Source organism: Bufo gargarizans, chromosome 5, assembly GCF_014858855.1.
Source record: "Bufo gargarizans isolate SCDJY-AF-19 chromosome 5, ASM1485885v1, whole genome shotgun sequence".
Taxonomy (NCBI): domain Eukaryota; kingdom Metazoa; phylum Chordata; class Amphibia; order Anura; family Bufonidae; genus Bufo; species Bufo gargarizans.
This window is the reverse complement of record NC_058084.1, coordinates 432,120,473-432,142,854: the sequence shown is the minus strand read 5'-3', so window position 1 is coordinate 432,142,854 and position 22,382 is coordinate 432,120,473. Positions and strand designations below refer to the sequence as shown.

The window sequence follows — 22,382 nt, the reverse complement described above, 5'->3', positions numbered from 1 at the left end:
CTGAACGATATGTGGAACACTCGCATGATGATGCAAGTTCACGGCAATAGACCCACAATCCGAGCAGGGATGGCCAACCTGCAGCTCTCCAGCTGTTGTAAAACTAGAACTTCCTCCATGCCCCGCTATAGGCTGAATACTGCAGGCAGTGTGGGCATGCTGGGAGTTGTAGTTTTGTAACAGCTGGCAAGCCGTCGGGTTCAATTCCTGAGATAGAAAACGACTATCACATATTACCAAGATTAGGGTTGAGCAAAGCGCGCTTCGGATCTTCGATCTTAAAACTTCATTTAAATGCTGTACGGACACTCGTCATTCAAATGTATGGGCTTCGTGGAGGGGAAATTCGTTATGTCCGAAGTCTCGCAGGACTTCAGTGAATAACTTCGGACTTCGATTATTCAACTTGAAAACCATTTTAAAACTGGGACCGGAAAAAGGTTTCAGTACAGAGGTACCATCCGGTACCGAAAGACTTCAGATCCAAGTTTTAAAATTTCACCTCCCCGAAGCCCATACATATGAATGCTGTACAGAGACGATTCTCCATACAGCATTTAAACAAAGTTTTGAATGAAGTGAGTTTGGATCTATGATCCCAAGTGCGTTTCGCTCAACACGAACCATGATAGTCAATTTGGGTCAAGGGAGTCACGACCGCATCTCCCGGGCCGACCAACACACGAACTGTGTGCCGATCACAGTCATTGAAATCATCCCTAACATTATGTTATGGTCCATTCACACGTCCGTAAGTGTTCTGCGGATCCGCAAAACACAGACACTGGCAATTTGCGGACCGCACATCGCCGGCACTAATAGAAAATGCCTAATCTTGTCCGCAGAAGCACGGATCCGCAAATGCGGACAGCACATTCCGGCCCCATTGAAAATGAGAGGGTCTGCACCCGTTCCGCAAAAAACGGATGCGGACCCATTTTGCAGACGTGTGAATAGACCCTTAGTGTACTACCATTTATGCACATACCTAAGGCTACATGCACACGAACAAAAAAAATAAAATAACAGCTGTTAAAAACAAACACTCAGTTTTTTTATGGCCATTTTCAATAATTTGTGCATCCGTTTTCTGCCCGTCTTAAATCTGTTTATCATAGCCTTTACAAATTGATAAATTTCATAGGCTTTTTTTTTTATAAAATCCCAACCCCCTGCAGTGCCCCCAGTATACATAATGTCCCTATAGTGGCACATAATGTCCCCCACAGTGGTCCCAACAGTAATATATATACAGTATATATCACTCACCTCATCCCGCAGAGGCAGTCGTTCCTTTCTCGATTCTGAAGGACCTGCGCCAAGCGTGATCACATGGTGACTTCATCACGCTGAATACCGGTCCTTCACAAACAAAAGAGCGACTGCCTCTTCGTCTGCAAGTGGATGAGGGGAGTGATTTTTTTTTAACCCCTAAAAGGCCATATTGAATTAGTGTACTCGTTTTTAACGGCCATTAGACGGGTGCACTCTTGTCTAAGCGGCCGATAAAAACAGTCCCATGGATCTCAATGGGACCGGTCTGGCCGAGAAAAAAAATATATAAAAAATATAACATGACTTATTTTTGGACAGACGCTATTCAGTTTTTCACCTGATGAAGGGGGAGCTAATCCCCGAAATGCATTGTGTATCTGCTAAATTAATATTTCAAGCTACAATCCACTGGATCTTCGGTTGGTTACTTGCGTCGTGGGATAATCCTCTGCCTTGGCTAAAAAGAAAACAGCTATGTGAGTAGCCCCATAGACTGGTGTAAAAAAAAAAAAAAAAAAAAAATTATCTTTTACAGGGCCGTTTTTCACTGTTGTGTGCATGTAGCCTAAAATGTTCTTCGAACTCACTCCAAATTGAAGCTTCTTTATAAGTAGTGTGAAAAAGGCAAAACCTCACAAACTAATAAAAAAAATATATATAAATAAATATATATATTTAAGCCAAAACACAAAAAAAAAAAAACCATCCAAATAGAGACATGGTAATTACTGTATTTAATTACTGCCGTAAGTGTTGTAGTGCAGACAAGTAGGAATGTGGAGCAACTGTCGACAATGGCGGTGGTTGTCATGGAAAAATATGGATGAAGAAAATCAAGGAAATTCAAATTCCCCATCTGCTCACCTAGATCTGTATGCAAAGATATCATCAACACAAAAAGAACATTTGCTGCACGATTGCACAAGGTCGGATTCTGCAGATATTTTATTTTCGGATGCCCACGCGTTGCCTTCTTCTCAGATATCCACACTAGTTATAGCAACGCCCCACATGGGACATTCACGGACGTATAAAATCGTAATTAAGATCAATCTACACAAATGCGGAGGCCTGAAGTCAATACCGTGGTGTTCAACAGAAAAATACATTATTTTCAGTTCTCGACATTAGATTCGAAGACCTAAACGTGGTTTACAGCAGATGTTTGCCTTCATACGCATCTCCAAGGAAACAGTCAGTATCTCAAAAGTTGATGTGTCCACCTTCAAATGGAACTCCATACACAGATGAGTAACTCTGTAAACTCATGTTTCGGAGGGGGGGGGGGGGGAGGAATGGTTCTCCTTGCAGAGATGTATCTGGTTTACAAGCAGTGAATGTATATCCATCACACAACCGACATAAATGCACCGATAAGTTTCCTGCTTCCTTTGACACAGTATATCATAAATCTGGCTGCCTGCATCCACCACTAGAGGGAGCTCAGTGCATAACATTTTATACAGCTGCCTTGAAATGCAATGGAAAGTGAAAATAGTCTCACAGAGCACCCCCTAGTGGCAGCCGCCAATAAATGAAGTGAATCTATAATTGAAAACGGGAGATCGCCCACGTCCTCTCCTTGCAACAGCAGCAGAGGGCTGTGCACAGGAGATGCCCTCACAATCTGACAGATTTGGAGTGTTTTTGCAAAGAAGAGTGGGCAAATCTTGCCAAGTCAAAATGTGCCATGCTGATAGACTCATACCCAAAAAGACTGAGTGCTGTAATAAAATGAAAAGGTGCTTCAACAAAGTATTAGCTTAAGGGTGTGCACACTTATGCAACCATATTATTTTATTTTTATATTTTTTTCTTCCCTCTACCTAAAAGATTTCAGTTTGTTTTTCAATTGAGTTGTACAGTTTATAGGTCACATTAAAGGTGGAAAAAGTTCTGAAATGATTTATCTTTGTCTCATTTTTTTTTTACAGCACTTTTTATATGCACTGTACATATGGTCTTGTGAATGCCCCCTAAACAGCACACGGTTATTGCAAACATACATAGTGTACTGTACGTCTACACACAGTACATACTAAACATTAAGAGGTTAACATTTTGATACAAGGAGTGTATTTCATAATTCTGTGATTGACTGGAAGCAGAAGAAAGGACCCATTATGATGGCCGATAATCCAGCTGCAGCAAAAGAATCGTCTATAGAGGGGGGGGAAGCAATGAGGGAACAGAAGCAATCATTCTTTAATATGACCCAATTTTACTATGGAAGAAAGGATAATAAAGATATTAAAATCCAGCGCATTCCTCTTGCCGTCATCCATTCTTCAAAAAAATACATGAAAAACAATGACACACAGAAAGCCCTATGCGTGCAGCTATATTAAGCAGACGTCTATGGGACCATACACTGTTCACATGCCTCTAAATTCATCTGTTGGATCCATATGGGATCGGTGTCATCTTCTATCGGAGGACACCTTCATCGTCCTCCTGAAATGACATCTATAGATCTTTATGAAGGCACACCGCCTACAGCTTCTTAGTAGGGGGACCAGATTAGGCCTCACGCACACCGAGGACACTGTATCTGGAACCCGTTGCCACATGGATCCCAAATACTCTACAAATACATTTCAATGGGGCCATGTACAGCAGATCACCACGGTGGCAAACGCTTGAGGAGTCTGCATATAAAAGAAAAGCCATCATATCAGAACTCGTTCTTCCCTAGAAGAGCTGAAATCAAAACGTCATCAGTGACGAAGAACGGAGCGATCACCGTATGGGTCAGTTCGGTTCTCCATATTGAGGACCGAAATACAGATTCCAGGAGGTGAACCCTTTGGTTCAGCATAAATGCCAACAGTCCTAAATTTGCATGGACTGTCGCTAATTTTCAAAGACAGACTCCGCAAATTTGGGCTTTCCTAAGCTGAAAATGGCTGCGGCTTATGGAAACACCTCCCATAAGCGGCCATTCCCATAATGAGGCATGTCTGCAGAACGACAGACTGGATTTAACTGCTTACTTTTATGCACTTGTTCACTTTATCAGTTTGGCCAGTGTACGCCATTAGCGGGACGGCCATGTCCCATCAAATGCACATACTGATTAGGAGAGACATGCCTTTTGATCCTTTTTGCAGTGTTTTGTTCCCCCAGAATATGAACTTTGTTTGATGTGCTAATGAGGCACTAAGTGCCCCGCAGGGCGTTTACCTTCCCTCTAAGTACCCAAGCCCCCCGTCTTACCGATTCCAGCTCCTCACCCTTGCTCTCTGAAGCACTTCCACCACCACAAATCACAGTTTTCCTCTGCCGAATCTTGAGCAATCACTGACCACCTCCTAGACCTGTGATGGCTAACCTCCGGCACCCCCGCTGCGGTAAAACTACGGACTCCCAAGATGTACACTTGTTTGGCTGTTCTCAGAACTCCAAAGAAATGAATGGAGCATGCTGGGAGTCGTAGTTTCACCACAGCTGGAGTGCATTACAATAGAGGGAATCGGCTTCACACTATGCACTGCCGATATGGCAACAGGACGTGCTGTTGCAGTGAGCGCGCAATGGGGGGGGGGCTTCTCTATCCTCATTCTAGTGATCGTGGGGGTCTCGGCACTCATAACTCCACCAATCAAAACCTTAGATATATCGCTGTTTTTTCAGCTCAGTTCAGTTCAATGACACTTTAAAAGGGGTTTGCCCATCTGGGACATTGATGGCACATCACTAATATGTCACTTTTCTCTTTTTCCCCCCATTTACTCTTTTTTTTCCCTTATTACGGCGCTGGTATCCTAAAAGGTTAAAAATATAAATAAAAAGACAAAAAAATAAAAAAAACACAGACACTAGCAGATAAACACCTGTGTGTCCTGCATTTCCAATTTCAGCTAGCAACTGGAGCTGGCATTTTTATGGCATAAAACTCAAACGTCGATAAATACAGTGTGAATTCAGCCTAAAATTGGCTTAAGAGTAGAATAAAAAACTGTTTTATACAGCAGTCTGTGCAGAGAATATAAATTAAGATCTAGCACCCATTGCGGATTCGCAGTAAAGTTTTATGTCCACCCACAAAGTCTTCTCTTTCTGGTTTCTCCTGATACCTTCTGAACAAAGGAAGTCTGAGCAGAAAAAGAGCTGTTCCTTTTTGGAGCATTTCTCAGCCTATTCTAAGTGAAGGTGGCCTTGAATTTACCAATAATCGAGACGACCCTGTGCGCCTCTCAAAGCTGTACCACCCTCGCCTTGTTTCCGACACAGTCCTTATCTGAGAATAATCAGCTGTAAATATCCCAAGCAAAGCAAACCTTCAATCATGGTGAGGTCTACACATCACGACTGTCTACTGGAAAACTGTCTCCACACATCATGGATGTTACAAAACGTAAAGAACAAGAAAAAGCTCCTGATCAGGTGTAGACCACAATTTCTATAGTAAAAGTGAAATGTCGTGGATCCCCAAAGTCGCTACCGGGCCCAGGAGCCTGAGGGGCCCAAAGACCCTTGTGCATATGAAGACACCAGTATTATAGAAAGCGCATGCTGGTCAAGTTACACCTCTGGCTCAAGGAGGTGCCGTTTCAATTTTTGCTTTGGGCAGCACGAAGGCCTTGCGCTTCCTGCCCCTGGCCACAAAGCACTGAGGGAAGGGGGGGCCCCCAAGCTGAACTCTTGAACCAGGGCCCATGAGCCATTAGCTACGCCCCTGGTAATGTGAATGAGTGAAATGCTAATACCATACCATGGTTTAAGAGACGGTGTATTTTATGTTGTTGTTTTAGGATTTGGACCAGTAAGAGAGGGTTTTTTCCTGGACATATAAAAGATGCAATGTAGTCGTTATGAAATTGACATTTGGATAAAATTAGCTGCTGTGGTTTAGGCCTCATGCACACGACCGTGCCGTTTTTTGCGGTCCGTTGTAGACATGCCTATTCTTGTCCGCAAAACGGACAAGAATAGGACGTTATTTTAATTTTTTTGCAGGGGCCTCAGAACGGAGCAATGGATGTGGACAGCACACGGAGTGCTGTCCGCATCTTTTGGGGCCCTATTGAAGTGAATAGCAAAAAACTGCGGCTCTGATGCAGACCCGAAAAACGGTTGTGTGAATGAGGCCTTAGAGGTTAACTTCAAAGGCATCATTTAGACCATATGGGTGCAATGTGTTCTATTTGTGTATCCAGTACATTTCTCAGCGCTTGATGCACTGTACGTTTCTTTCTTTGGGGAGCTGGTATCTGTTCTATGGGTGTGATTTTGAACCCGGAGAAAAGTCCCCCGTGCATACTGGCCGCATGCCTGGAAACTGTGCTTTTAAAAACTGCTTTTTTACATTGGATCGCTGCTTATTTAATCTGTTCCTGAGTGTTTGTGTGGTCCTACCCACGTACTGTAAGCCGCACGGGCACTCCAAGAGTAGCGATTGTGACAGCCGAGGTGAATGAATTGATGAAACCGTCCATGTGATGACGTTTGACATCACACTTCTGCTCTACAGGGGACCGGAAGAAGCACCGGCAGCAGGTCCCTTAGCGCTTGGACAGAGGACCAGAGACTAAGTAAGTGCCTTTCTACCTTTAGGCAGAACAGATTCAGACACACAACTGCAAGTCGGACCGTCTTGTAAACAGTTTAATAAAGCCCAGAGTAACTACCGTATATTATATATATATATATATATATATATATATTTCTCCCACTGCATCTAAGATGCAAAAACTACCAAACTTTGTAAATAGTTCTACTGCTTTAAGCATACGGATCTGGGCATCTCCATAGTATCACACAGCAAACAAAACCTGAGTAATCCCCCAATTCCCACCCACATTCATTCAGTAGGTTGAAGATGGAAGGTGGTCTTCAGGATCAGGCCACAGAGGGTTTGTGTCAGGAATTTAGGGCTGTGCTGGGAGGGTTTCCCTGGATGCTGGACCTCTCAGTGTGACTGGAAACTGAGCCAACCAGGTTTCGGAGTCTGTGTTCAATCCCAGAGCCAGGCTGTGGATTTAAGACTGCTGGTTCTTATCAGCCTTGCCTGTGATTGCATTTTGTATCAGGGCTCTATCCTGTGCGACTTGCTACTGCCTTCTGTTTGGATGTACCCTGTGGCTGCTGTTTCTGCTTATATCTACTCTTCTGGTACCCGACCTTGGCTTGCTTCTGGTGCACTATCCTGGTTTCTGATTACTCTCCGGCGCATGCGCACTTTGCTCGACGATGCCATTACCTGTAGTCCGCACGGGCGCAGACTACAGTGCGTAGTGCGCACGCGTGGGATTTCAAACTGTCTCAGGGATTACGTCAGTGTGCCGGCTCTTGAATACATTATATTAGAGGTGGCTCTGAACTCAGGAAGGCGGAGCTGGGCACCGGACCGAGGGATGCGGCTGGGCACCAAGTTAGGAAAGGACATCCCCTTTGGGCACCTTATGCAAGTCATTAGCATCTCACTAAAATCGATTTTATAAAGAGATAAATCAAGACTATTAGTTAATAAGGGCATCATTTAATACGGCTATGGGAGACCCACAAGTAGCTATGTTTTACTGTAGGGATAAAATGTGGTACAGAATCCCTTTAATAAGGAGCAAGAATCTGCATTCAGTGTATATTGTGTCCATGTTGTGTGAATGAGGTCTAACTCAAAAGGTGAAAGGTATGGGATCGGTACAGCCGCCGTTTATAGGGGGAGAAGCAGGTGGATGGAGAGACATTGAGCTAAATGCTTCAGTGCCCTGTGGGTCCATGGAGAACAAATCAATATGAGTCAGCTCACAATGCCCAGCATCCTAATGCAGCAGGACGGGGACACCATGAGAATAAGCTGATTATTCCAGCCCTGTGGTGTGTTCCTCAGCTGCCGCTCGGTACTTTGTCTTCTGTTGCTACAGATACAGCAAGACGCGTTCTGTAATCTCTGATGGACGCCGCCACATAATCAGCCGCGCCAGTCAAGGGTTTCATTCACAGCCTACAAGTAATGACAAATGTACTCCAGCCTGAAACAAAGGAGCGGACTACCGGCGAGAGGTAAACAATGGCCGATGATCTAACCGACATCTGTACAACCCGGCAGTGCACCGAGGAAACCAACACTGCACCTTCCCTCCTATATGGGTCACTATACAGAGAATACTGGGTAATACTGAATGTGACCGATGCATCCGGTAGAGAGGAAAACGACCACAATATCAGAGAATAGAGTCTTAAAGGGGTTGTGCAGCTTGTTTGGGGCTCATTCACCCGACCGTATGGCCGTGGTGCCCAAATTACGGACCGCAGATAGCAGCCCGCAATACACATGATGCACCGGCTGTGTGAGGTCAGTGTTGCAAATGCAGACCCACTGACCTGAACGGGTCCGCGATTCGCAAAATAAAGTGGATGGATCAAATACTTGCAATTATAGACAAGACGACACACAGTGTAATGAAGCGGCGCTCACATGGGGCGTCGCCGCTACCTCCTCTTCAAACAGCTGATAGGCAGGGGTGCAGGGTGTCGGACCCCCTCGTATCCTCTCCTGAGGATAGGTCATCAATATAAAAAAGCTGCACAACCCCTTGAACATTTCTTTATAGAGGAGAACAGAACATATAGGTCAGGGATGCTCAACCTGCGGCCCTCCAGCTGTTGCAAAACTACAACTCCACTAATAGCTGTAGGCTCCCCATGCATGCTGGGAGTTGTAGTTTTACAACAGCTGAAGGGCCGCAGGTTGGGCATCCCCGATATAGATCTATTCTGAATAAAAGTATTAAATGATAGCTAATGACATAAATAGTAACTGGAAAGTCTAACATGAAAGGAACTGTCCCGTTTACAAAACCTATTTTCATATCATTCATACATTTTGATTTCAAGGGAAAGTGTTGTCAGAATATTGACCTGTACAGAGCACTTTCCACCAGTCATCCCATGATCACCACTGGCAGAATTAGAATGACAGATATAAACTAGATATAGATAACATAGGATCCACCTTTGACACCAGGTGATATGACAGCTTATCTACTCCCTCCTGACCTCTGCACAGGCCATAGAGCATGCCTAGAAAACTCTCCCATAGGAGCCCCCTTCTGTCCATTGTTGTCTATGGCCTATGGAGACTGCTGTAAAAGGATATCTTTAAATGCTGGGTAAGGGTACTTTTACACTAGCGGCAGGACGGATCCGACAGGCTATATCGCCGTGCCGTCAGGACTGCTGCTCCGTCCCCATTGACTATAATGGGGACAGGGGCGGAGCTCCGGCGCAGCACGGCAGTGCGCGGTGAGAGGCTGCCGAACTAAAAAGTCAGACATGCAGTATACTCAATGGGGACGGAGCGGCAGTCCGGCAGCACGGCGAAATAGCAGCAGGACGGATCCGACAAGGTGAACAGCCTGTCGGATCCATCCTGCCGCTAGTGTGAAAGTAGCCTAAGCTGGCAGCTAACCTAATCATGTTCAAGAAAAAGAATGAAAAGCTATACAATCAGCAAATAAAAACAGATTAGAAGCAAAGGATGTGTGTTGCTATGGTTTTAATTTGCAGATAAAAATATAGGTCACACATTCCCTTTAAAAGAGGGGCGGGACCTAGCTATTCTCTAGTTATGCCCTACGATTTCTCCCCCTCCCCCCCCCCCTCTCCTTTTGTGTGTCGTCCTGTCTTCCCCCTTTTATGTCAAGATTGTCTAGAATTATTGGCCTTTACATCATTTGTTTGAGGCCTTGTTAAGCCCTTGTTCGGCTGATTGTTTGCTTATACAAGTACAGATACATGCGTATGCCTTGTCTTTGATGCTGTACTGCTGTTTACGACTGCATGTCGCAATGTAACCTTGTGCGCGGTTTGTATACTGCAATGTGTGATGTTCTTCTATGAGTACAAAAATAATAATAATAAAATCTTATTGAACCATAAAAGAGGGGCGGGGGGGAGGGGGGGTCTTTTGTTCACAAACCTTATCTTTTGGCCAGAGTGGAAAGAAAGAGCATCCCTCACTCTGGACCTGTCCTTCATTACAAAGAGCAGACAATGTGTAATAATTACTTTGACCTGTGGTGGCGCTGCAGGGAAACTAAACACTTACTGCCAAGTTTCCTTACCATTGATCGCCGGGGATTAGAGAAAGAATAAACTTTGTGAGCGGCTTATTGTCAAGGGACTATTCTAACAAGTAGAGAACTACTACAGGGTGGGCCATTTATATGGATACACCGTAATAAAATGGGAATGGTTGGTGATATTAACTTTCTGTTTGTGGCACATTAGTATATGTGAGGGGGGAAACTTTTCAAGATGGGTGGTGACCATGGCGGCCATTTTGAAGTCGACCATTTTGAATCCAACTTTTGTTTTTTCAACAGGAAGAGGGTCATGTGACACATCAAACTTATTAGGAATTTCACAAGAAAAACAATGGTGTACTTGGTTTTAACGTAACTTTATTCTTCCATGAGTTATTTACAAGTTTCTGACCACTTATAAAATGTGTTCAATGTGCTGCCTATTGTGTTGGATTGTCAATGCAAGCCTCTTCTCCCACTCTTCACACACTGATAGCAACACCGCAGGAGAAATGCTAGCACAGGCTTCCAGTATCCGTAGTTTCAGGTGCTGCACATCTCGTATCTTCACAGCATATGCTGCTTGTTGCCAGTGGCCTCCATTGTCTATAATACTGTCCTTGTTCCTAAGCCATCCATCTGCCTTAGGGCTCACGCACACTAACGTATTTTCTTTCCGTATCCGTTCTGTTTGTTTTTTTCAGACCGTATGCGAAACTATTCACTTCAATGGGTCAGCAAAAAAAAATAATAAAAAACACGGATGTTACTCCGAGTGCATTCCGTATGTCCGTATTTCGGTTCCGCAAAAAAAAAAAAAAATAGAACATGTCCTATTACAAGGATATTACTGTTCTATGAAGGGACAGCTGTTCTGTTCCGCAAAATACGGAATGCACACGGATGTCATCCGTAGTTTTTGCGGACCGCAAAATACATATGGACGTGTGCATGAGAAAGGGGCTTGCTGGGATTACTATGTTTTTCAACAGATCGGCTCATGTAGTTTATAGCTCCTCCCACCAGCTAGTTACATAGACACTCCCCATCACTGCCCCTAACAACGCCCAGCTAGTTTATAGCTCCTCCCACCAGCTAGTTACATAGACACTCCCTATCACTGCCCCTAACAACGCCCAGCTAGTTTATAGCTCCTCCCACCCAGCTAGTTACATAGACACTCCCCTATCACTAGCACGCCAATGGACATAACATCACAGGAAATAAGAGAGCTGCATGGGCATGGTCATGTGACCACAAGGCCAGTTTTTTACTAGATAGTCCCCACCGATCCCATTCTGATAAGCCATCCTGACGACAGGTCACTAGTATGAAACACTCAGAAACCCCCTTTAAAAAAGGAGTTGTCCGGGTTCAGAGCTGAACCCAGATATATCCCCATTTTCACCCAGGCAGCCGCCCTGACTTGAGCATCGAAGCAGTTCATGCCCCCCTTTGCCCAGTTAAACGGCTAGGGCAGTGCTAAAGCCCGCCCATCAGAGCCGGTGACGTCACCGAACACACTGCCAGGCAGAAGCTTCCGCCCGGCAGTGTGTTACGATAAACAAAATTGCCCGTGCCCTGCGCGATCTAGCGCAGGGCAAGGGAGCCTGCCTGGGTGAAAATAAGGGCATGCCTGGGTTCAGCTCTGAACCCGGACAACCCCTTTAATAAATGTGCCTCACAGAATCTCCATGCACTTGGTATAGTGTAATAATTTTGCATATCTGCTGTATTTTGAACGACTATATAAAAGTCATAAATGGAGAAATGAGCGTGTGATTGCACATTTTTTTTTGCAATTAGCTAGTTGGTTCTACCGACAAAAAAAATGTGTATATACACACACACACACACAAGTATTTCTAATGGCTATAAATGATGGATGGTGCAGCTCTCTGCGGAGAGGTTACCATGGTTCACTTTTCAGCCCCCCCTACTGTCAGATGCTCAGCATGAATTCCCCGTATAAGCAGTAATTGGTAGGCTTAAAAAAAAAAATGAAAAAATCCTCCGACGAAGAAATGGGTTTTTTTTCTCCCTTTAACAAATTGTCGTTTGAGTTAAGTAAAAAGGGGGGAAAAAAATAATTCTTGTAATTATTAGAAAGCAAAAAAAATAAAAATAATTAAATGAAGCTTTGTGTGCAGTTCAGGTTTATTATGTAATCCAGATCACCGCTGCCTCAAACAAAGGAGCTGAAACTCTCAACATGAAGCTCGATGAGAGGGCAAGAACTGTGACAACCATCACTGATTAAGGTTTGCCGATTCTTCATTTATGTCACAGAAGCTGACGGTTGTCCTAGATAAAACTAAAACAAAAACCAAACAACTCTTTGATCAAGTGTCAGCGGACTCGGGAAACCTACCCGTTAGAGAAAAGAAATGGATACTGGGAGCTTTGTTAGATCTAGGCTTCAGAGGGACCTTTTATGATGGTCACAATGGAAGCACAACCAGTGACCGCTTAACATGTTATTCCCGGGGACACCTGTAGAGGACGCTATGTACCCTACTGCAAGATCTAACAACATACAGGCGGCCATCATCACCCCGACTCACAGGGATGCCCATCAACACCCTGGATCCCATACCCTGGTCTTCAAATCAAGGCCACTTGAAGGGATTTAAAATACTATCAATAATTTAGAATTTTGGGCGACAGGCAAAAGGGATGGGGCGGATTTTATAGTTTTAAATTAAATAAAACCCTACCGCGAAACAAGTATGAGCCAAGTAAATAGAGGGGAAGATTTCTAGATGAAAATATACCTGAACTTTTGCTTGCTCAGCAAGTGGGTGTGGCTTAGTGTAAAACATGTGATGAAAGTGGGTGTGGCTTAGTGTGAAAAAAAGGTGTGGCTTAGGAAAGCGGGTGTGACTTGTGAAGCAGGTTTAAGGTGCAAAATTTTGCCACAAATTAAGCCAACCAAAAGGTGGTATAAAACATTCTAAGATGCATCAAGCTTATCATCAGCCACAGTGATAAATCTGGCGGATTCTTAGACTGTCCTAAGTGTACACTGCACAAGCCTAAGATTTTTGGAGATAGATAGATAGATAGATAGACACACACATCTACTGGCATGGATAGAAATTATATATATATATATATATATATATATATATATATATATATATTCAATGTGTATATGCATGTACTCACATACACTACGATTTTATGTTATAAGCCCTATGTAATGGGAGTCGAGGCAATTTTGGAATAATGTTCTGATCATATTCGAGCCTGCCCTCGCTGACAGCATAATGCAGAGTCTGATCTGAACCGTACAGCTGATTCATCGCGGCTCGGTCTGAGCTGTTACCACTTATACAGGTACATTAGTTCCCATGATTCCCAGCTTAGGGCCGGGTACAGTGAATGAATCCGCTGTGCTGCAATCTGCTTTCATTCAATTACTAAAGTCGGCCATAGACGGGTAATGTGCCAACCAGCATTCCAATATTCATCCGTACAGAGATGCTGGCGGTTAAAGAGGTGCACACTGCACCATCTGCAATGATAGGAGCGAAGAAACGGATAAAAAAGCCTGACGCTTTACTAAAATTGACTGCTATTATGATCTAAAGCAGGGAGGTTCAACCTGCGGCCCTGTAGCTGTTGAAAAACTACAACTCCCAGTATGCGCTAATAGATGTAGGCTGTCCAGGCATGCTGGGAGTTGTAGTTTTGCAACAGCTGGAGGGCCGCAGGTTGGGCCTCCCTGATCTAAAGCAAGGAAGACAAATGACTGTAAGGAAATATACAGAAGACCTTAGTGTTAAAAGAGGCATTCCCATCAATGTTAGGTGGAGCGGGTCCCATAGGTGGGACCAGCTCCTATCTCCAGAATGGGGCTTTGGCCAACCCCCAAACCAAAATGAATTACTGACGATGATGGACCATGGGCATCCCGTTCACTGAGCCTCTCAAGTCATGGGCCGCTCGGGGAGACATTCCCGCTGAAGTCAGTGAATGGCTGCAGCGCTAAATGTGACGACGGGATGTCACACTTTCAGTCCCCTGGAAGGAGAGGGGTCGGAACCCTCGGTGCTGGAACGAAGTTTCTTTCTAGAGAACACACATCCCTGACAGAGGGACGTTTAAAAATTCCTTGAAGTTTTTCTTTTTCAGTTTAAAGTGAACCTGTCACCTGGAAAAGAGAATTTACACTAATCACAGCACCTTAAAATATCTCTCATAGTGTGCCCAAAGATGCATTCATATCTTCTTTCTGCGTTGTGCTGTCCCAAAAATCGACTTATCAAACTGTTTGGCACCTTTTTCAAGTCTTGCTAAAGTCACGGGGGCAGCGGCCTCCTTGACTCAACCGTCGGATAAGCCCGCCCCTATGCCGCTCCTCCGCATATTGATTGACATTTTTCCCTGTAGCCGGGACCGCGCTCTTCTCGCGCATGCGTCGTGCGTGTCCTGCCACAGCATGATCCCGGCTACCGCTCCCTCCCTGGTATCTTCTTGTTCACTGTGCCTGCGCCATTCCTATACAGCGCGCTCATCGCTTCTCCCCTGCGGCGTGAGCGCGATCACTGTCTGCTTGCACTGCAGCGCTGTGAACATGCAGATGCCAGGGAGGGAGGGAGCCGTAGCCGGGATCGCGCTGCAGCAGGACGCGCACTACGCATGCGCGAGAAGAGCGCGGTCACGGCTACAGGGAAAAATGTCCATCAATATGCGGAGGAGCGGCATAGGGGCGGGCTTATCCGACGGTTGAGTCAAGGAGGCCGCTGCCCCCGTGACTTCGGCACAACTTCAAAAAGGTGCCAAACATGTTTTATAATCCGATTTTATGAGACGGCACAACGCAGAAAGAAGATATGAATACATCTTTGGGCACACTATGAGAGATACTGTGATTAGTGTAAATTCTCTTTTCCAGGTGACAGGCTCCCTTTAACGAATTACAGGAATTTTAACCAATGCCAGATCGTAGCCGAGGTATGTGCAGTCACGGCTTCAATGTCATTCATGGGGGGGGCGTTGATATTTTCTGTTACAAGACAAACAAAAGCTGAATGTTGTGAAAACACAGAAATAATGTTAAATATTTTAGTTTATAACCATAACCTGACGCTGCACCAATCAGATAATGCACTGGGAGTCCACGACCACAACCCAGGCTCCATTTATTCTATTGTATCAGCTTAACACCAGATAAAGGGGCTCTCCACTTTGGACACTCCCTACTTTTTAGAAGGGTCCTTTGACATAAACAGATCACAAGGTGTCCTCCTGCTGGAACCCTCAGCGATCAACTGTAGTCTGCAGAGAAACATGGCTGTAAGTGCTCAATTACACTGCAGCGCCCCCAGAGGAGAAAGCGAGCATTCCACAGTTTTTTTTTTTTTTTTGACCATCTGTGTAATATCAGAGAGACAGAGACATATTCTGGTGAAAGAATCTATGACCATGAATATTCTCTTAGGGCACTTTCACACTACAGTTGTTAGAATCCAGCAGGCAGTTTCGGCAACGTGTACAAACGGATCACTTTGTTTTCCGGATCCATCTCATCCGGAATAACGGATCCGGTATTTACATTTTTTTTTCAAAGATCAAAAGCCCGGCTGCATGCGCAGACCTGAAAACATATTTATGGAAATTAATGCCGATACTGTTCCGGGATTTTGGCCGGAAAAAAAATAAAGCGGCATGCTGCGGTATTTTGTCCGGGCAAATACCATATAAGCGACAGAACGGAAGACATCCTGATGCGTACTTAACAGGATTGCTTTCCATTCAGAATGCATTAGAACAAAACTGATCCGTTTTTTTTCCGGTATTGAGACTTCATTTCAATACCGGAAAAGAATAACGCTAGTGCAGTTAATGGGTCTCTGCCTTGGCCCACAGAGGGAGGCCCCATGCGGGGGAGCCCCTTATGTCCATGTACTCCAGTGGTGCATATTGACAGGACCTGCACTGATCAAAAAAAAACTCTAAAGAATTAGTGAATTTACTTGAATATAAGGTGCCATGCGCACAAAACTGTATATTTATACACATTTTTTCCAGACCCATTCACTTGAATACGGTGGCATAAAACGCGGACTGCCCACATCCATATGTCCGTTCCACAAAAAAATATAGAATGTCTTATTCTCGCCCATTTAGCGGACAAGAATAGGCATTTTTAACATAGGGTAGGAGATGTGGAAAGCAAATGGCCCGTATCCATGTTTTGGGTATCCACGATTTGAAGACCACAAAACGGATACGGTCGTGTACATGGGACCTGACGGTAATCGCACATGTTGCGGATTATGAATGTTTTTTCAGTGCAGATTTTAATGTGGAAAAACTGAATGAAAAGTGAACGGGGTCAGAAACCTTTGGCACTTTGTTGTTAAACTACAGCACCCAACATGCTCCATACACTTCTATGACAGTTCCTGGAACAGCAGGGAAGGCATGCATGCTGGGAGTTGTAATTTCACTACAGCTGTGGTTTAGACAAATCTCATGTACACTTTGCCTTTTCTCTCGGTGTGGAAACTGATGTGCGGATTTTGAAATCTGTAGCATGTCAATTATTTGTGCGGATTTCACCCTTGAGATCTGCGGCAAAACTGCATCAAATAAAATATGCGGTTTTCAGAGAAGAAGAAGCGCACAGAAATAAGCATGGAAATTCATGCAAGGCAGCCCACACCCATGTGCAGGTAGCCTAAGGCCCCTTTCAAACGAGCCAGTTCCATGCATCGGACTCGCAGCATGAGTATGCAGCAGCACCCGTCCTGACCTCCCAGCACTGACGGGGTCGCATAGCATTAGATTGATTTATGATGCTATGTAGCCCTTACAGTTCGGGAATGTATTGGATAACACTGACATAGTACCGTCAGTGATATCTATACATTCCAGAACTCTAAGGGTAACATAGCATCATAAATCAATCTAATGCTATGCGACCCAGTCAGTGCTGGGAGGTCAGGACGGGATGCTGCTGCATACTCACACTGCGTAGAACTCACTCGTCTGAAAGGGGCCACAAGGTTACTTCCAAGAAGTGTGTCCTGGACTTGTCACAATTAGGCCATGCTTATACAATCAGTGTGTTTATGACTTTTTTTTTTATTATGGGGTTGTTTTTATTTTACAGCTACAACTTTTTTTTATTAAGTGCACAAACGTTTAACTTTTGTCTTCAGTTGGCCTTTTCTCCGTCACAGCATGCTCTTAAAGGGGTTGTCCAGGATCTTACTATTGATGTTCTATCTTCAGGATGGGCCATCAATATCTGCCCTGTTTCGGTCCATTGTGTAGTAGAAGGAGCTGGTTATTGCAGTGCTTCTTCCCGTTCACTTCAAGGACCATGCTCCTTCCACTACAATGGTCAGCGCTGTACAGATCCGATGCCAACATCTGGCACTAGAGCTACGAGGTAACTGCTGATCGGTGGGGTGTCGGACCTGAGGACAGACCATCAATATCAACAATCTTGGAGAAAGTATAAGATTTCATGTAATGGACTGCGCAAATTTCATAGCTCACAGTCACTAGTGGATTGTCAGAAATAAGGGAGGTGTTCTGTAACGAGCCATAGGACAGCAAGAGGACCTCCGCTGCCCGTGTCCATAACACTGACAGTATCTGCATCAAATATTATCTCAATGATGGAAAAACTTATCTTGAAGAGTCCCTGTACTTTCACACAATGGTGTAACTAGTACATTTCTAACCCTGGGTTCACACCTGAGCGTTGCGCAAACGCGCGTTTCACGCGCGTTTTTGTCGCGCATTTTTATGCGCGTTTTTTGTAATAGTAAACGCGCGTTTGACGCGCGTTTGTGTGATTGACTACAGTGTCCTATGGCCACAAACGGGCGTCAAAACGCCCCAAAGTCGCTCATGTACTTTTTTGAGCGTCGGGCGTTTTACAGCGCGATCGTACGCGCTGTAAAACGCCCAGGTGTGAACCATTCCCATAGGGAATCATTGGTTTCTCCTTGTTGAGCGTTTTACAGCGCGTAGGAACGCGCTGTAAAACGCTCAGGTGTGAACCCAGCCTAAATCACTTCATTTAAAAGATCTGCCTGCATCCACCTGAAAAACAGCTGTAAAGTCATGGCCACTAGGGGTCTCACTTCCACCTAAGTTATAGTCCACTGCCTGTTGTCAGGCAAGATCAGTCCTTAGTAACAGAGACAGAAGACGGCTGAGAGGAAGCGGGGGGCATGTCAGCGCTAACAGATCCTGAGCCTGATAAAAGAACTGCTTCTGGAAATTATAGGCGATTTCCCTTTCCTTCTCTGTTTTTGATCGCTAGAGCCTGACAACAAACATAGTGGGAAGATTCCACAGAAGGGAAAGGCATCTTGCTTCTGAGAGAAATGCATCTAGCAGTGCAGCTGAAACAGGGAATAGTATGGTTGAAAGAGACATTAGGGAAACCTCTAAAAAGGCCTGTTTCTTCACAGTTATGATTGTACAAAGAAGCACTGCTATTATGGAAACCTTTTTCCATGTCCAGTCACTTTCAACATGTCCCACTGTAATCAGACGAGATCCATGACAAACAAGAAACATCTCTAAACATTTCTGAGTCCACATGTCTGCCCCAAAGAGAAAAAGTAGACAAAGAATGACAGTATTTCTTAAAAGGAGCTGTCTCACTTCAGTAAGAGGCATTTATCACGTAGAGAAAGTTACTACAAGGCACTTACTAATGTATTGTGATTGTCCATGTTGCCGCCTTTGTTGGCTGGATTCATTTTTCTATCACATTATTCACTGCCCGTTTCCATGGTTACGACCACCCTGCAATCCATCAGCGCTTGGCTGTGCTTGCACACTATAGGAAAAAGCGCCGGCCTATGTGCGCTCCCACAGTCCCGGCCACCAGAGAGGCTGACTGCTTTTTCCTATAGTGATGGACTGCCGGGTGGTCGTAACCATGGAAACGGGCAGTGAATAATATCATGGAAAAATTAATCCAGCCAGCAAAGGAAGTAATATGGATAAACACAATACATTAGTAAGTGGCTTGTTTTAACTTTCTCTACGTGATAAATGCAACTTACTGAAGTGAGACCCCTTTAAGGTGGCTACAGATGCCAGTTTCGTCGCTCAGGCCATGGCTCTGCGGTTACGGTTTTAGGTTTGACCCCTACAGTGAGAAGTTTCTGATGCATAAAAATCAGTATATATGAAGCAGCTTCAAAATTATTCTGTTGCCATATATGATCACTAACCGTAATAAATAAAACCGCCAGAAATAGCAATTTCCCATGAGTGGGTGTATTATATTTGGGCACAAGCCTTGATCCAGGCCCCTGTAGGTATGGAATGTATAAAGGTAGGCCAAACACAGGTCAATTTGCCCAAATCTACCCAACAAAAAATGAGAATGAAAAAAAATAAAATAAATTCCATTTGTTGCAAATACCATTTATGTGAACTTCTTGTAGGATGTAATAGTGCACCACACTGCTATCCTCCAACTGTTACAGTAACATCCAACTAAAGGATAACCATTAAAGGGGTTTCCAGGCTCCTGATATTGATGACCTATCAGTGAAGGTTGACTCCCCGCACCCCCACCGATCAGCCATTCTGTGCAGCCTCCAATGCTGGAACTAGCTAATGATTGGAACAGGAAGCACAGCGCCGTTCACACTGTAGTGGCCGATTTGGGTTACTGCAGCTCATCTTCCATAGAAGTGAATGGGAGCTGCAGTAACCCAGCTCAGCCACTACAGTGTGAACGGCGCTGTGCTTCCTGTTCCATTCATTAGCTAGTTCCATCACCGGAGGCTGCAGGGATCGGCGGGGGGGCGGGGTGTCATAGTCTCAACGATTAAATATAGATGACAGGCCCCATTCACCCAACCATATCAGATGACGACCCATTCATTTCACTGCTGTCCGCGTCCGAATGTCTGTTTCGCGACCCCGGGGGAAAAAAATTTAATAAAAATTTAAATAGAACTAGTCCTATTCTTATCTATTTTGCGAACAAGAATGAGCATTTGTGTCATAGCGTGGGTCCTGTGGAAGGGGAGAACGTGGGATGCACGCAGCCGGTGTTCGTGTTTCATAGATCCCCGCTTAACGGACATAGTCGTGTAAATGGACCCTTATAATCAGCATAAGGGCTCATGCACACGTACATATTTTCTTTCTGTGTGTTTTTTATTTCAATGGGTCCGCAAAAAAACGGAAGCCATTTCGTGTACATTCCGTATTGCAAAAAAATAGAACATGTCCTATTACTATCCGCATTATGGTCAAGGATATGACTGTTCTGTTAGGGGCCAGCTGCTCCGTTCCGCAAAGTACGGAACGCACACGGACGTCATCTGTATTTTGCGGACCGCAAAATACATATGGTTGTGTGCATGAGCCCTAAGGCGATCCGCAAAACATGGATACTGGCCTGTGTGTGTGTCTCACAATTTTCGTACCGTGCATGGTCACCACTATGATAGAAAATGCCTATTCTGCGGACGAGGATAGGACATGCGCTATCTTTTTCGCGGGGGCCGTGGAACAGAACTACGGATGCGGATCCTTTGCGGCCCCGTTGAAATGAATGGGTCCGCACCCGTTCTGCAGGTACACAGAACAGACGCGCAGCTGTTCGTACGGTCGTGTGAATGAGCCCCAAGTCATCAATATCAGGAGCCTGGAAAACCCCTTAAAGGGCCAGATTTTCTTGGCTGATGCCACAATGCCTCCCCTGCTGAGTGACAGCAAGGAGGTTCTGCAGCAGCTGAGGGAAGCGGCGGGCGGCTGACAGCTTGTGCCCCTCCTTACCGTCGATGTTCTCCCGGTCGCTGATGTGCTGCAGGTTGCACCCGGTGTCCTCCCGGCTGATGTCGTGCTCCGGCCGGTAGGACTCCAGCCTGGAGTGGGCATTTCTCCGCAGCTTGGGGCTGGAGGACACGCAGCACGACGTGGTGTTCCCCATGCCGCCGGTCCCCTCCTCTCACAGATCAGGGCGATGATGGGGGGATATCAGGCAGACGCCCCCGGAGAGTCAGCGGCAGCCGCTAGCAGCTCATCTCCCTCTACATCAGGCGCCTCTCACGGGGGCTCCGGCAGGCGGGCATCTCCCAGGCTGGCTCATGATTAATCAGATCCCCTACTAATGAGGCTGCTCGTCCCTGGTACACGGCGGCTCCTCCTCCATCTCCTCCCCGGCACCATTACCACACAGCCCGGGGCTGTCACTGCCGAAAGGTTCCGGTTCAAAGGGGAGGAAGACGGTGAGGGAAGCCGGGCCGCCGGTGCCTCAGCCGCCTGACAACCTCAGGAGGTGACAACGGCCGTATCGGACGCCTCTGTTACAGGCACGGCCTGCAGGGGGCGCCGGCTGCTGTGTGGCGACCACTATACCTGCAGACAGCGATACAGGGGCTCTGTGATAACCGGGCGGTGTTCACATTTGTATCAGAGAGCGATTTATAACCGGAAGCCTCTCCATAAAGTCAAAATAATGAGGTCACCACACAGTGCAAAGGGTTACAGCCAGTGGCGGCTTCTCCGACTGGAGGCATCTGGCTTTTTCTTCCTCATCTGGGCCCAGACCACCATGATGACTTCTCCTAGTCATTACTATCTCTGCACACAAAGTCCTTCTGGTGTCCTACTGCCTACATTATTATAACCACTTCCGCCCCGCTAGCTGAAACCCCCTTCATGACCAGGCCACTTTTTACACTTCTGCACTACACTACTTTCACCGTTTATTGCTCGGTCATGCAACTTACCACCCAAATGAATTTTACCTCCTTTTCTTCTCACTAATAGAGCTTTCATTTGGTGGTATTTCATTGCTGCTGACATTTTTACTTTTTTTGTTATTAATCGAAATTTAACGATTTTTTTGCAAAAAAATAACATTTTTCACTTTCAGTTGTAAAATTTTGCAAAAAAAACGACATCCATATATAATTTTTCGCTAAATTTATTGTTCTACATGTCTTTGATAAAAAAAAATGTTTGGGTAAAAAAAAAAAATGGTTTGGGTAAAAGTTATAGCAGTTTACAAACTATGGTACAAAAATGTGAATTTCCGCTTTTTGAAGCAGCTCTGACTTTCTGAGCACCTGT

General features: G+C 45.1%; 1 protein-coding gene across 1 annotated transcript in view; it reads right to left on the bottom strand.

Moving 5' to 3' along the window:
- CCNY (cyclin Y) overlaps positions 1-21,936 on the bottom strand; it is a 156,621-nt gene extending 134,685 nt beyond the window's left edge. Inside the window, exon 1 of the mRNA XM_044293432.1 lies at positions 21,084-21,936. Coding sequence (XP_044149367.1) covers positions 21,084-21,237 — 154 coding nt within the window. The 5' untranslated portion in view covers positions 21,238-21,936. The remainder of the gene's footprint in view (positions 1-21,083) is intronic.
- Between the last annotated feature and the right edge of the window lie 446 nt (positions 21,937-22,382).